General features: G+C 39.4%; 1 protein-coding gene across 1 annotated transcript in view; it reads right to left on the bottom strand.

Annotated features, from left to right (window-relative positions):
• TMC1 (transmembrane channel like 1) overlaps positions 1-12,602 on the bottom strand; it is a 114,687-nt gene that overhangs the window by 53,370 nt on the left and 48,715 nt on the right. The window contains exon 9 of the mRNA XM_061427074.1: positions 9,251-9,349. Within this exon, the coding sequence (XP_061283058.1) occupies positions 9,251-9,349 (99 nt within the window). The remainder of the gene's footprint in view (positions 1-9,250; positions 9,350-12,602) is intronic.

Here is a 12,602-nt window from a genome sequence, read left to right as displayed (position 1 = left end):
TCCTCTAGCTTTTTACTCACTCCACCCCAGGGAAGATATAGTGGCATCTCTGATAGATCAATGAATTAACTTGGCTCGCCTTTCAAATTTAGAATTCAGATGAGAAACAGAGTTACTGTTTACTGGATCCTCTAAGAAAGCCAGTAAACTGAATCTCAGTAAATTCCAACACTGAATCCTCCTTCATTATGCCTCCACTTGCCCAGGACACACATCTGTGAGCTTGAGATTGTCACCTTGTACGGCATTCATTTGTTTGCATGTCCAAAGAGACCATAATGTCCCTGTAGACAAGGAGTATATATCAGCTTTGTATTTCTAGAATCCCACACTCATCTTTGTGGAATGATTAAATGAACAGAGAAATTGCTTCTCGTAGTCATTAGCAATCCTCAGTTAAGTTAAGCTCTTTCAAATTATCATCTAAACTACCCTTTTCTATCATTCTGCTCTCTACTACTCATTTTAATAAAATAGAGTAAATCATTCAAGACAGAAACATGAAAATAATGATCTTATGTTGGGATTAAATGAGTCAAAACACCAAGAAAATATCTGACAAAACTCTTCAATTTTTCCTACTGTTTAATTGCCTAAAACTCATAAATGAGACAATCCTGGTGCTGTAAAATGAGATGCTACATGTGATTTCTTTCCACATAGGAAAAATGATCTTTTGTTTCACAAGAGGAGATTAAAGGGATTATATTATGGGGTTTTGTCATTCTGTATAAATCTGCCCACTACTTCTTTCAAGTCATGAAATGTCAAGTCATACGTGAAAAGTGATGTGTGTAGTTATCTAGACACAGGTTGTACTGGGAACACTTTAGTATTATCTAGTATTTAAATATTATCTTAGTATTTTAAAAGGAGTTTTTGAGGAATAAAAATACCCCCAAAATGTAGAGTAAATATTGAAATGGCTTAGAAAAAATTTAAATCCCCAGGTTTTAAAATCCAATATGAACAGCATACATTTTATTTCAAATATTTAAGATTATCAAATGTAAATAATTTCAAGTACAATATATAAGCAAATAATATCCATAAGTGATATATGATGATGAAATATCGGATAGAGTTTTTACTGAATTGCTTTCAAAAGTTTGTAAACTTAAGTAATCTATTTGTCACAGCTGAAGTTAGACTCATAACTTGGGGTTGCTTGTTTATATTACAGAATATAATTTAATAGGTTGTAAGGTTCTAATCTAACTCAACAACTCAGCCTTTCAGCTGAATTTACCAAGCTCAGCCTACTAGGTTGGTGCCAATATTTAGATATCAGCAAATTCCTCCCAGGTAAACTGAGCTCCTCTTCTTTTTTTTTTTTTAAATTTTATTTTATTTTTAAACTTTACAATATTGTATTGGTTTTGCCAAATATTGAAATGAATCCGCTACAGGTATACACGTGTTCCCCATCCTAAACCCTCCTCCCTCCTCTCTCCCCATACCATCCCTCTGGGTGGTCCCAGTGCACCAGCCCCAAGCATCCAGTATCGTGCATCGAACCTGGACTGGCGACTCATTTCATACATGATAGTATACATGTTTCAATGCCATTCTCCCAAATCTTCCCACCCACTCCCTCTCCCTCTCCCACAGAGTCCATAAGACTGTTCTATACATCAGTGTCTCTTTTGCTGAGCTCTTCTAAACAATCTTAGTCTCTCACCTCTGGACATATTGATAGACTCTCCTTTGGTCTCCTCACGTTAATCTTGCCTTTCTCCAACCTGTTGGTCTTTTCAAAATCCAAGTTTGATAATGTCACTACTCACTCACCACTCAAATTATGTTCAATTACTCTGAGAAAAAGTAAAGTGTTATGGTCTAGATTCTAGATGGTCTAACATGTTTTAATATCCTTTTATCTCTCTAACGATATCTGTCCCTGATGCCCCTTCACACTCTCAGCTTTAGTTTCGCCAGCTTTCTCTCTGTCCTTTAAATAAGGCAGCCCTCTCTCATCACAGGACATTTGCAGATGCTGTTCTCACTGCCTATAATGTCTGTTTTCCCTGGTTCTTCAAAGCCCAATTCAAATGTTATTTTCTCAGAAAAACTCCTGCTCTTATCCACCTCCCTCTCTTAGGCCATAAACCAAGTTTCCTGATACATGTTCTCTTAATACTGTTTAGCTTTCTTTCATAGCACATGGCACAGTTGCAATCACATTTATTTTTATGATTATTTGATTACAGAGATTTTGTTGGTTTTTGTTCAACTTTGCTTAATGCCTGGCACACTACCTGGCACCTGGCAAATCTTCAATAAATGTTCACTTAATTAATGAGAAGACTTGTTTCTGTGATGGTTTCTAAAGAAGAAAACAACGTTTTCATGTATTGGTATTAGTATTAAAAACTAATACTCCTATAGTATTAGTACTCCTATAGAAATGTTTTCATGTATTAGTACTAAAAACTAATACTAATTATTAAACTAATTAGTATTAGTTTTCATGTATTAGTATTAGTTTTCATAGTATTAGGATCATAGGCATCCCAAAGTTTTGCAAAAAGAAAGCTCATCTTTGGTTTGGCAGGTACAGCTTAAAGGAGATACTTAAAAATAGGAGTTGTTGCTGAAGCAAAGAAAGACGATCCCAAGGAATCAGTTCTCCAAATTCAGGATAACAAAAGGATACCAAGAAAGCCAAGAGTAGACCCAGGGATCTTTCCTATTACAGGCTATAAAAGTGTCATAAACAAGTCCTTAAGAAGCCTATGAAGCAAGAAAAAGACCTATGAATGGGAACAGAATTTGATATGCCTCATTTTAAACAATACTGAATGAGCCTCTTGAATCAGAAGACCTGCATTGGACATTGAGGAAGTGAAGCAAATGTGGGAGCCAGGGGTGAACAGCCCTTAGATGCTGCCAATCCCAGCACCATATGCCCGAGCGGCACCTGCCTCTGTTCAGTGCAGCCTTTATAGGAGTCTCATCATGTACACAGGTGAGAGGATGCTCACCCCTTCCGACCTTAGGATCTCCATTCCAGGGAAGAGCCATATCTCTGGATGGATTTGGAAATCTACAGGAGGCTTAGCAGCCTGGCATGGGGTACTACTTTTGCCCTCACCGGGGAATTATTTATGTTCTAGGAGTTCAGGGTCTGCTGAGTCAGCTTTGAGCTAGGCTGAGACAATAGCTTTGGCTAAGGGGCCATGCCTTGAAACTTGTTGAAACTAAGTAATCCCAATATGGGCTTCCTTGGTGGCTCAGTGGATAAATAAGAGACTGCCTGTAATTCAGGAGACACAGGCTCAATCCCTGGGTTGAGAAGATCCTCTGGAGAAGGAAATGGCAACCCACTCCAGTATTCTTGCCTGGGAAATCCCAGGACAGAAGAGTCTGGGGGGCTACCCCCCATGGGGGTCTCAAGAGTAGACACCATCAACAATAATATAGCAGCTGCTCAGACCCTCTTCAAAAGACAGTGACATGGGTAAAGGGAGGCAAAAAATACAAACTTCCAGTTATAAAATAGGGAAGTCATGGGGATATAACATACAGCATGGTGACTGTAGTTAATAATACTGTATGCATACTTGAAAATTGCTAAAAGAATCATGGACAAAGCTGCCTACCATTTCAGTAAACAGAGGACATGGCAGCCATCAAGCCATTTGCTGCTGCAGGTACCCTCAACCATACACTTTTAAGACAATTCAGGAGAGAAAAATTGGATACCAGTCCTAGATAGTTAAGAACCATATAGTTAAGAAATGAATCATTTCAATGAAACCAGACTCTTGCATCTTCCTCACACAAACAAATGCACTAAAATTATTAACTTGAGAGGTTTGTTCTTTTGTGACTAGCAGCAATCCTTTTATGTTCCACTATATGGGCTACGTTTTGTTTTTGTTCTTTCCCAGCAAAGATTCCTATATATCCTGACTCTTCCCTTACCTCGTTGGAACAATCCCCAGAGCAATCTGAGAGACTGCCACCCCAGGCTATGAATCTCAGTAAAGCCACCGAATAAAGCATAATTTTAAACTTTTAGGTTATGCATTGTTTTCAGCAGACGGAGCGAATCTTGAAATTTCTCATCACAAGAAAAACAAATTCAGTAACTATGTTATGTACAGTAAAAGTCATTACTAGACTTATTGTGGTAACCATTGCAACATATATAAAAATACTAAATCATGATGCTATATACCTTAAAACGAATATAATGTTTTAGTCAATTTTACCTCAATTTTAAAAAGGGGAGCTCTCTAAAAACAAAGATACATTTGAACTACTGAAACATTTCTAAAGAAAGAATGTATCATTCCATATGTGAATCACAAAAATATCTCTTCTAAATGTGGCTGGTACAGTAAGAGATGAAGGAACTTCAAGAACTGAGACTGTCTGAGAGAGGATGCCCTGGCTTTAGAGGATCACTACTTAAAAGAAACATTGATGCCAATAAAACAAGGGCCTGAACTGCTGTTTATTAACATTTAGACTGTTTGTGACAGTCTCCTTTGAGGATAGACCTCAAAAATGAGATGTGGCAAAAGTGGGCAGAAGGCATAGGCTTGGGATGATATGATAGAATAAAACAAACAATTTTACATTGTCAGCCACATTTTAGTTTGAATTTCAATACCTTCTTTAATTATCTGTGCCGTCTTTGGGAAACCCAGTGAACCTCCCTGAGTCCCAATCTCCTCAAATATAAAAAGATTATTGATCTTCATCTTGAAGCATTGTTATATAAAGATAAAATTTAATGTATGTGCCTGTTTAATACATAATGGGTATAAACTCTCCTCTTCTCACCACATCTCCCTATCTGTGATGACCAGGGGAAAAGGGAAGACAAAGTTTGACTCACCATTTGTCTCCATCCACAATGTATAAAATGCCCTCAAGCTGGAAAGCTAAATGCATTTCCCTTTACTCACAGCTCAAATCTTTACCCACATGATCTCACTGTCTGATAACAGCTCAAGCTCATTCCAAATTCCACCTCAGTTGCTCCCTGTCTCTCTCACAAGAATATCAAAGCTCTATAGTCTCTTCATCATTCCTACATCATTCTTGTGTCTCCAAATATCATGCCAACGAAGACAGCCTCTTACTGACTTAAATCTGTTCTTCTAATTCTATTGCTTCAAATAATACTATTTCTGTCAATTTGATTCATAATATCCATATTATACCACCTTTCTATTTCTTACTATTTTAATAAAATATACTTTTCTCTTACCCAGTAAGACCCACAACAGGGTATATAATAAAAATAAATTAAAAATATGGTGCTTTGTAAATGGTGACTTTGAGAATCCATAAGACTGGCTGGCCTTGCATATATCAAATGGTACTCAACTGCTATTAATTAAAGGGAATTTGGATGAGCTCCAAAGGGATACTTCTGAGTGAGGAGGGGGAGTGTCCAGAGAGACATTCCAAGGTTCTAACATAAACTCAACAGAGAAGCAGCTCCCCACAAACTTGCCACCTCCACCCTGAAAATTTTCTGATCCTTCTCGACTTATAGGATCTTATACCACAAGAGGTCATGCTTGCATCTATTTTACAGTGTTCTGTAAGTTGATTGTGCTTTTCTGTATCTGCGTCTATATGATACTGCTTAACTAATCTGATATATTAACATTCTTAAATGAAGGGAAAAAAGCTCATGTTCTGATTGGACCATTTAGGCACCAGTCATCTCTACCCTGGGCCTAAAACTTTTTCTCCTGGCATCTCTGGGCTCTTTGGAAGTACAGAATTCTGGGTTTCCAGGGACCTCAAGGATATCTGGCCAAAGGTTTCTGCCATGATACTATGATAGATGAAATAGTGAGCTGTCGAGTTAGATCACTTGATAATACAGAGAGGGCACCTCTATGAGGTAACTCTTCAGAGCAGCAAGTAAAGAATTCAGGCAAGGTTAAATATTGAACCTTTCTACTTGAGAAGCTAATTTAGAATTGCATGTTTATTACAAAAGGTGGAAAAGGGATCCAACCACTCAACTCCTTTTCCCCTTGCAAGATACAGCATTAAATGGAGTCAGTTTTTGTTCCAGAAACTGTCAATGAGAAGGATGTTAGAAATTATGACAAAAAACTGACTGATGTGATATAGGACAGAGAAAGAACACTAGATTAAGAGGGTTTTATTAGCCATAAGACCTCAAACATGCTTCTATGACTCAATGTTTCCCTAACTTTATAATGTGAGACATGGGATAGAAAGTCTGTATGAGATTAAAATTCTCATTACTCTCTTAAGTCTCTTATTTGTGATATGTCAAACAATTGAGTGATCATGGTCCTCAGAAAAAAATTAAGAAAGAAATAAGTGCATACCATTACTTTAATGACTTTTTTTCTTGACCTTTCAGTAATCTCTCATGGCCTTAGAATAATTTCTAGGTTGGCCTAAGTGAATATTATAGGATCTTCCTGTTTCCATCTTCCTCTAAGCCACAGTAAATAGTATTCCACCAAACTGGGAACTTCCTTACTGGTCCAGTGGCTGAGACTCTGTGATCCCAGTGCAGAGGGCATGGGTTCAGTCCCTGGTCAGGGAGCTAGATCTCACATACTGCAATGAAAAGATGCTGCATGCCACAACTAAGATCTGGTGCACAATCAAAAAATAATATTTCACCAAACTGAACAGGAGAAAGCTGTTGAGGGCAATAATAAAAATCTTAGAAAGCATACTCATTGCCCAAACCTTTCCTCTAGTCTCCTGTGTTCATCTCCTAGACTCTCTAGTCTACTCCTTAGCAACTCTCCCAGCGCCACCTTCCTCTTTGTCTTTCTCAGTTAATTAATACCTCTAAAATCTCAAACAGACATTGTTTGCAAAATGGACATTGTTTCATTTCAGTTACTTGACAAATTTGTAAGTGTAGAAACTTCAAAAATATGTGTTTAAAAGTCAAAACACCTTTTATTCATACTTTTAGTTCTTCCTTTCCCTGATATGACTAAAACATCAGAAAATGCCAGTAATATTATTAGTTCTTGGTCTTATTAACCAGACTGGAAGCTTATTATGTTACTAATCAGAGGAGAGAATGAGAAATAAAATAGCATGGGGGATGCATAGTAATAAATTAATTGAAATGTAAATGAGGGGGGGAGGAGAGAGAGGGAGAAATGGAAGAAGTAGAAGTAATAGAAAGAAGAAATAAAAGAAAAGAAGTCAAATCTAACTCAAAGGCCATATCTTCTCTGAAACCCAGGCACGCAAGCAAAATAAACAACCTGCTTCCCCAGGGCTCCCCGGTATTTTTTTCTCCTTCATTTTACTAAGTGCAGAACATATTGTATACTAGTTGCCTGTGTAAGAGCTTTCTTCTACTGTCATAGTTACCTTGAGGTCAAGAACCATGTCACATTCATCTTTGTAAAACCAGGGCATGTTTATATTTAATAAACATTGAATTTAAGTGAAAATTCCAACTGACAGGTGTGAATTAAAATTACAAAGGCCACAAAGTTGAGGCTGTCACTCTGCTTGTGCTTATTCTATAGCTGCCTTGTTGAGTCAGAGGCTGGGAACGTTTCCTAAAGTTTATATTTGCTGGTACTGCTCACATCAGTTAAATTCTTTGGTTCTTATTTCAACGCTCTACAAATCCTCCCCCTTGCTCAGGATTCCCAGGAAACAAGATTCATTAAGTCTCTACTGGTTGAGTATTATGTCAAGGGCTTCAACGAAGATGCAGCAGATGTTATCCTTTCTTTAGGAAACTCACAATTTAGAGAGGTTGAGGGTAGAATTCAAAACATCTGTGAAATATGCATATTAATAGTATAAGTATGAAGACCACTATTTTTCTCTCCTTCCTTCATTCCCTACTTTACATAAAATTTTATTCTCATTTGCTACCCTTCAAAGATTCCTGAAGTATTAATTCCCCAATCTCCACCTACTTTCTGATCCTATACACTTCAGAACATCTCTAATCTGGCCACTACACATTTAAGAAGAATGTGTAGAATTGAATCATTGTCACAGACTTGAATCATGCTCCAAAATGATTTTTCAATAGGCAAAAACGAATCCCTGCCATAATAATCCCCACCCAAGGGAGCTCAAAATGTAATATACTCATTTTAGTGCTATGATTGAATAATGCTCATTTGGGTATAACAATCGAGTGATAATCATTTTCATTTTATATAACAGTTAGAATTAGGTATTGTTTAGTATTTACTATCTAGTTTTATTTAGTATTGACTCTTCAATAATGCTAAATAGACATGTGTAAGAGGGGAAGATGCTAATACAAAATATCAAAACCTGAGGAATACAACAAGATTTTCCAAAAAGCACATTTGCAAACTCTTGCTTTGTCCTTTTCCAAACAGTGACAATAATATTTACATGAGGAAAACTAAGATCATGGCATCCAGTCCCATCACTTAATGGCAAATACATGGGGAAACAATGGAAACAGTGAGAGACTATTTGAGGGGGTGGGGGGGCTCCAAAATCACTGCAGATGGTGACTGCAGCCACGAAATTAAAAGACACTTGCTCCTTGGAAGGAAAGTTATGACCAACCTAGACAGCATATTAAAAAGCAGAGACATTACTTTGCCAACAAAGGTCCATCTAGTCAAAGCTATGGTTTTTCCAGTAGTCATGTATGGATGTGAGAGTCAGATCATAAAGAAAGCTGAGCGCTGAAGAATTGATGCTTTTGAACTGTGGTGTTGGAGAAGACTCTTGAGAGTCCCTGGAACTGCAAGGAAATCCAACCAGTCCATCCTAAAGGAAATCAGTCTTGAATATTCACTGGAAGGAATGATGCTGAAGCTGAAACTCCAATACTTTGGCCACCTGATGCAAAGAGCTGACTCATTTGAAAAGACCCTGATGCTGGTAAAGATTGAAGGCAGGAGGAGAAGGAGACAACAGAGGACAAGATGGTTTGATGGCATCACTGACTCGATGGAAATGAGTTTGAGCAAGCTTCAGGAGTTGGTGATGGACAGGGAAGCCTGGCGTGCTGCAGTCCAGGGGTTAAAAAGAGTCGGACATGACTGAGTGACTGAACTGAATGTTCATTCAATAATCTATATTCCCATTTAATCATCTTATCATATTCCTAAACTCCATTTACTTTTCCTCCCTTTTTCTTTTCTTTTTTTTAAAGAGGTCAGAGCCCTCTCTCTTAAGACCTTTATTCAGTTACAGAAGAGGGGCCATGGAATTACAGAATACGGAAAAATCTGTCACCACACAGCTATGTGGAAATACTTACATTGAAGTCATACAGGACACCAAAGTTGGCTGCTGATGCCTCCTCAGCCCTGGGAACCGTTTTCCTAGGTAAACTGCCGTATGGCAAACCCCAGAGGTACTACATGGAAAAACAAAGAAAGCAGTTGACAATTGGAAACAAAGTCTGAGCCACACATGTGATCACAAATGGTTTCGGTTAGAACTCTTCTGAAACTTTTTCATGGGGACTCTGTGGGTCTCCATGTGGGGTCCCCTTTTCTGGGAACTGACTACTAAATTCAGAGTTAAGAACAAAGGACCCTGCATTCTGACTTCAGCAGACCACCAGCAATCTAACCAACCACTTTTCCCAGAGGCTTGCTGAGAGCCCTACTACCCACCACCACTGCCATACTAGTCTCATTTAGGAGGTCAGGAAAAGAGAGAGGTGGCCTTTGGGGGACAATAGTTTTCAAAGAAAAACATACTACCCACATAGTCAGATGGGAATACCCCTCAGGGCTGGGGGTGGAGGAGAATCTCTCTTTCATGTCAAGGAAGAGAAGAACAAGGAGATCACTCATACAATTAGAGGGTGTCAACTAGCAGGGGCTTCCCTGGTGGCTCAGATGGTAAGGAATCTGTCTGCAATGCAGACCTGGCTTCAATCCCTGGGTTGGGAAGATCCCCTGGAGAAGGGAGTAGCTACCCACTCCAGTTTTCTTGCCTGGAAAATCTCACGGACAGAGGAGCCTGGTGGGATACAGTCCACAGGGTCACAAAGAGTTTCACACGACTGAGCAACTAACACTTTCACTTTTTAACTAGGAGGGAAGACTGCACCCTGACTGTGATGTCGGCTTCATCACTGATTCAGGTTTACTGCCCAGACCTTGTGCTACCAGGTTAGAAGACATGTGATTAGGGGTAGAAGAAGTCAGTGATGGAGCAGAGTAGGGAAAAAACTACCCCTCTAGCCCCAGCATAGGCATGAAGTTGGCCAAGCAGATGCTACTTCTTGTGCAACATGAAAACATCCCTTCTCTGGGGCTGTGGCCGGAGGAGGAGGAAGAACGTGGGTGGAAACCTAGGTGCATAGATTGACTGGGCAACGGCTGCGAATCAGCCCCTGCTCCTTCTCTCCACCCAAACTGCACAGCTTCCACGGCAGTTCTTCTGGCTTCCTTAGACAGAACAGAACAGAGGGTGGGTTCTACTCATGCTCTTTTTCCCCAGAGTTGGAGGCCACAGAAAACAGAGAAGATTAGGGTCTCCGGTTTGCACAGGGAGCAGGAACTTAGGGCAAAAGGGCAAATGCATCGGAGGAATGCTGAGTAAGGCTGCTGGGTGGAGGCCCCTGAAAAATCCAGCATTGCAGCCAGGAGGCAACCAGTCCCGCCCTCTGTTGATTCTGTAAAGTCAGCAATCAGCAAGCCCATCCTCTTCTGTTTGTTTGCTGGAGTTGATAATCAATGCCCAGAAAACAGGATGCCCCTCAATATCTAACACAACCTGGAAAAAAGCATCCAAAACCAATATGCTTCCTAGTTCTGGGAACACATCGAATTGAACACATATTGGCTTCCTGCACTACATATGAGTGCTCAGTGCTCAGTCACTCAGTCATGTCCTACCCTTTACAGCCCCATGGACTGTAGCCTGCCAGGCTCCTCTGCCCATGGAATTTTCCATGAAAAATACTGGAGTAGGTTGCCATTTCCTTCTCCAGAAGATCTTCCCAACCCAGGAGCATCCTACAATTTTCTACAGTTGGAATGAATTAGCAATAACCTTTCATTCCTCCACATGGAGGCAGCATGGTGTAGGGGGAAAGAGTAAACGCAGCTGATAAGATTCCGTGTATACCCTGCATCTGACACGGAGAAGGGTCATAGTAACTGGTGATAGAGTTTCAGGTTTCCTTAGAGAAGAGCAAAAACAAAGTTGGGGTTAACTCAAAATAGGTGAAGTACATTCTGCTGCATTGCTTAAAGTTTTTGCTTAGGAGTTGTACTATACTTATGACCTCAGACATCTTAGGACTTTTGATCTAAGTCCACCATCTTTCACGAGCCAGATAGTCATATAACCCCCCAAATTATCTCAAAGATTATAAAACTAGCAAAACAGGGTGCAAAAGCTTGTTACACAAGATGAACGCTCATTCCAGATAAGCTTAAAAAAAAAAAAAATCTCTTCACTCTGTGATATCAGCTAAGTCCAATGACCATTATGTGACTCAGATTCCACATTTTTAAAATGGAGAAAGAAAACTTGACTTTATTCTACTTTATAAATTTGTTGTGAGACTCAGTGAGTAAAAGAAGTGAAAGTACTTTGCACATTAAAAGCTGAAACTCATTAAGCATATAAGACACTAGTATTATTCTTGTGGGGTGGTGGCTTGATGCAAAAGCTGGCTCTGATTTGAAACCACAGGGATAAAAAGTCACTCAAAACAATTAGTTTTGGCTGTTGCCAATGGTGTATTGAACAAATTGGCTTTTGAAATACTGATATCTGGAAAGATCCTTTGTAGGTTAAGTAAAGCCTAACCCAACATGTATGGTAAGCATCCAAAGAAGTCAGAGTCATTTAACTTCTTACAGTTAAATACACAACCTCAGTCTTGTTTCTTGGTCTTAGTTAATTGGTCTTAGTACAGCCTTGATGTACTCCTTTTCCTATTTGGAACCAGTCTGTCGTTCCATGTCCAGTTCTAACTGTTGCTTCCTGACCTGCATACAGGTTTCTCAAAAGCAGATCAGGTGGTCTGATATTCCCATCTCTTTCAGAATTTTCCACAGTTTATTGTGATCCACACAGTCAAAGGCTTTGGCATAGTCAATAAAGCAGAAGTAGATGTTTTTCTGGAACTCTCTTGCTTTTTCTATGATCCAGCGGATGTTGGCAATTTGATCTCTAGTTCCTCTGCCTTTGCTAAAACCAGCTTGAACATCTGGAAGTTCATGGTTCATGAATTGCTGAAGCCTGGCTTGGAGAATTCTTAGCATTACTTTATTAGCATGTGAAATGAGTGCAATTGTGCGGTAGTTTGAGCATTCTTTGGCATTGCCTTTCTTTGGGATTGGAATGAAAACTGACCTTTTCCAGTCCTGTGGCCACTGCTGAGTTTTCCAAATTTGCTGGCATATTGAGTGCAGCACTTTCACAGCATCATCTTTTAGGATTTGAAATAGCTCCACTGGAATTCCATCACCTCCACTAGCTTTGTTCGTAGTGATGCTCCCTAAGGCCCACTTGACTTCACATTCCAGGATGTCTGGCTCTAGGTGAGTGATCACATCATTGTGATTATCTGGGTCATGAAGATCTTTTTTGTACAGTTCTTCTGTGTATTCTTGCCACCTCTTCTTAATATCTTCTGCTTC

This window comes from Bos javanicus, chromosome 8, assembly GCF_032452875.1.
Source record: "Bos javanicus breed banteng chromosome 8, ARS-OSU_banteng_1.0, whole genome shotgun sequence".
NCBI classification, from domain to species: domain Eukaryota; kingdom Metazoa; phylum Chordata; class Mammalia; order Artiodactyla; family Bovidae; genus Bos; species Bos javanicus.
This window is presented reverse-complemented; position numbering and strand designations above follow the sequence as displayed.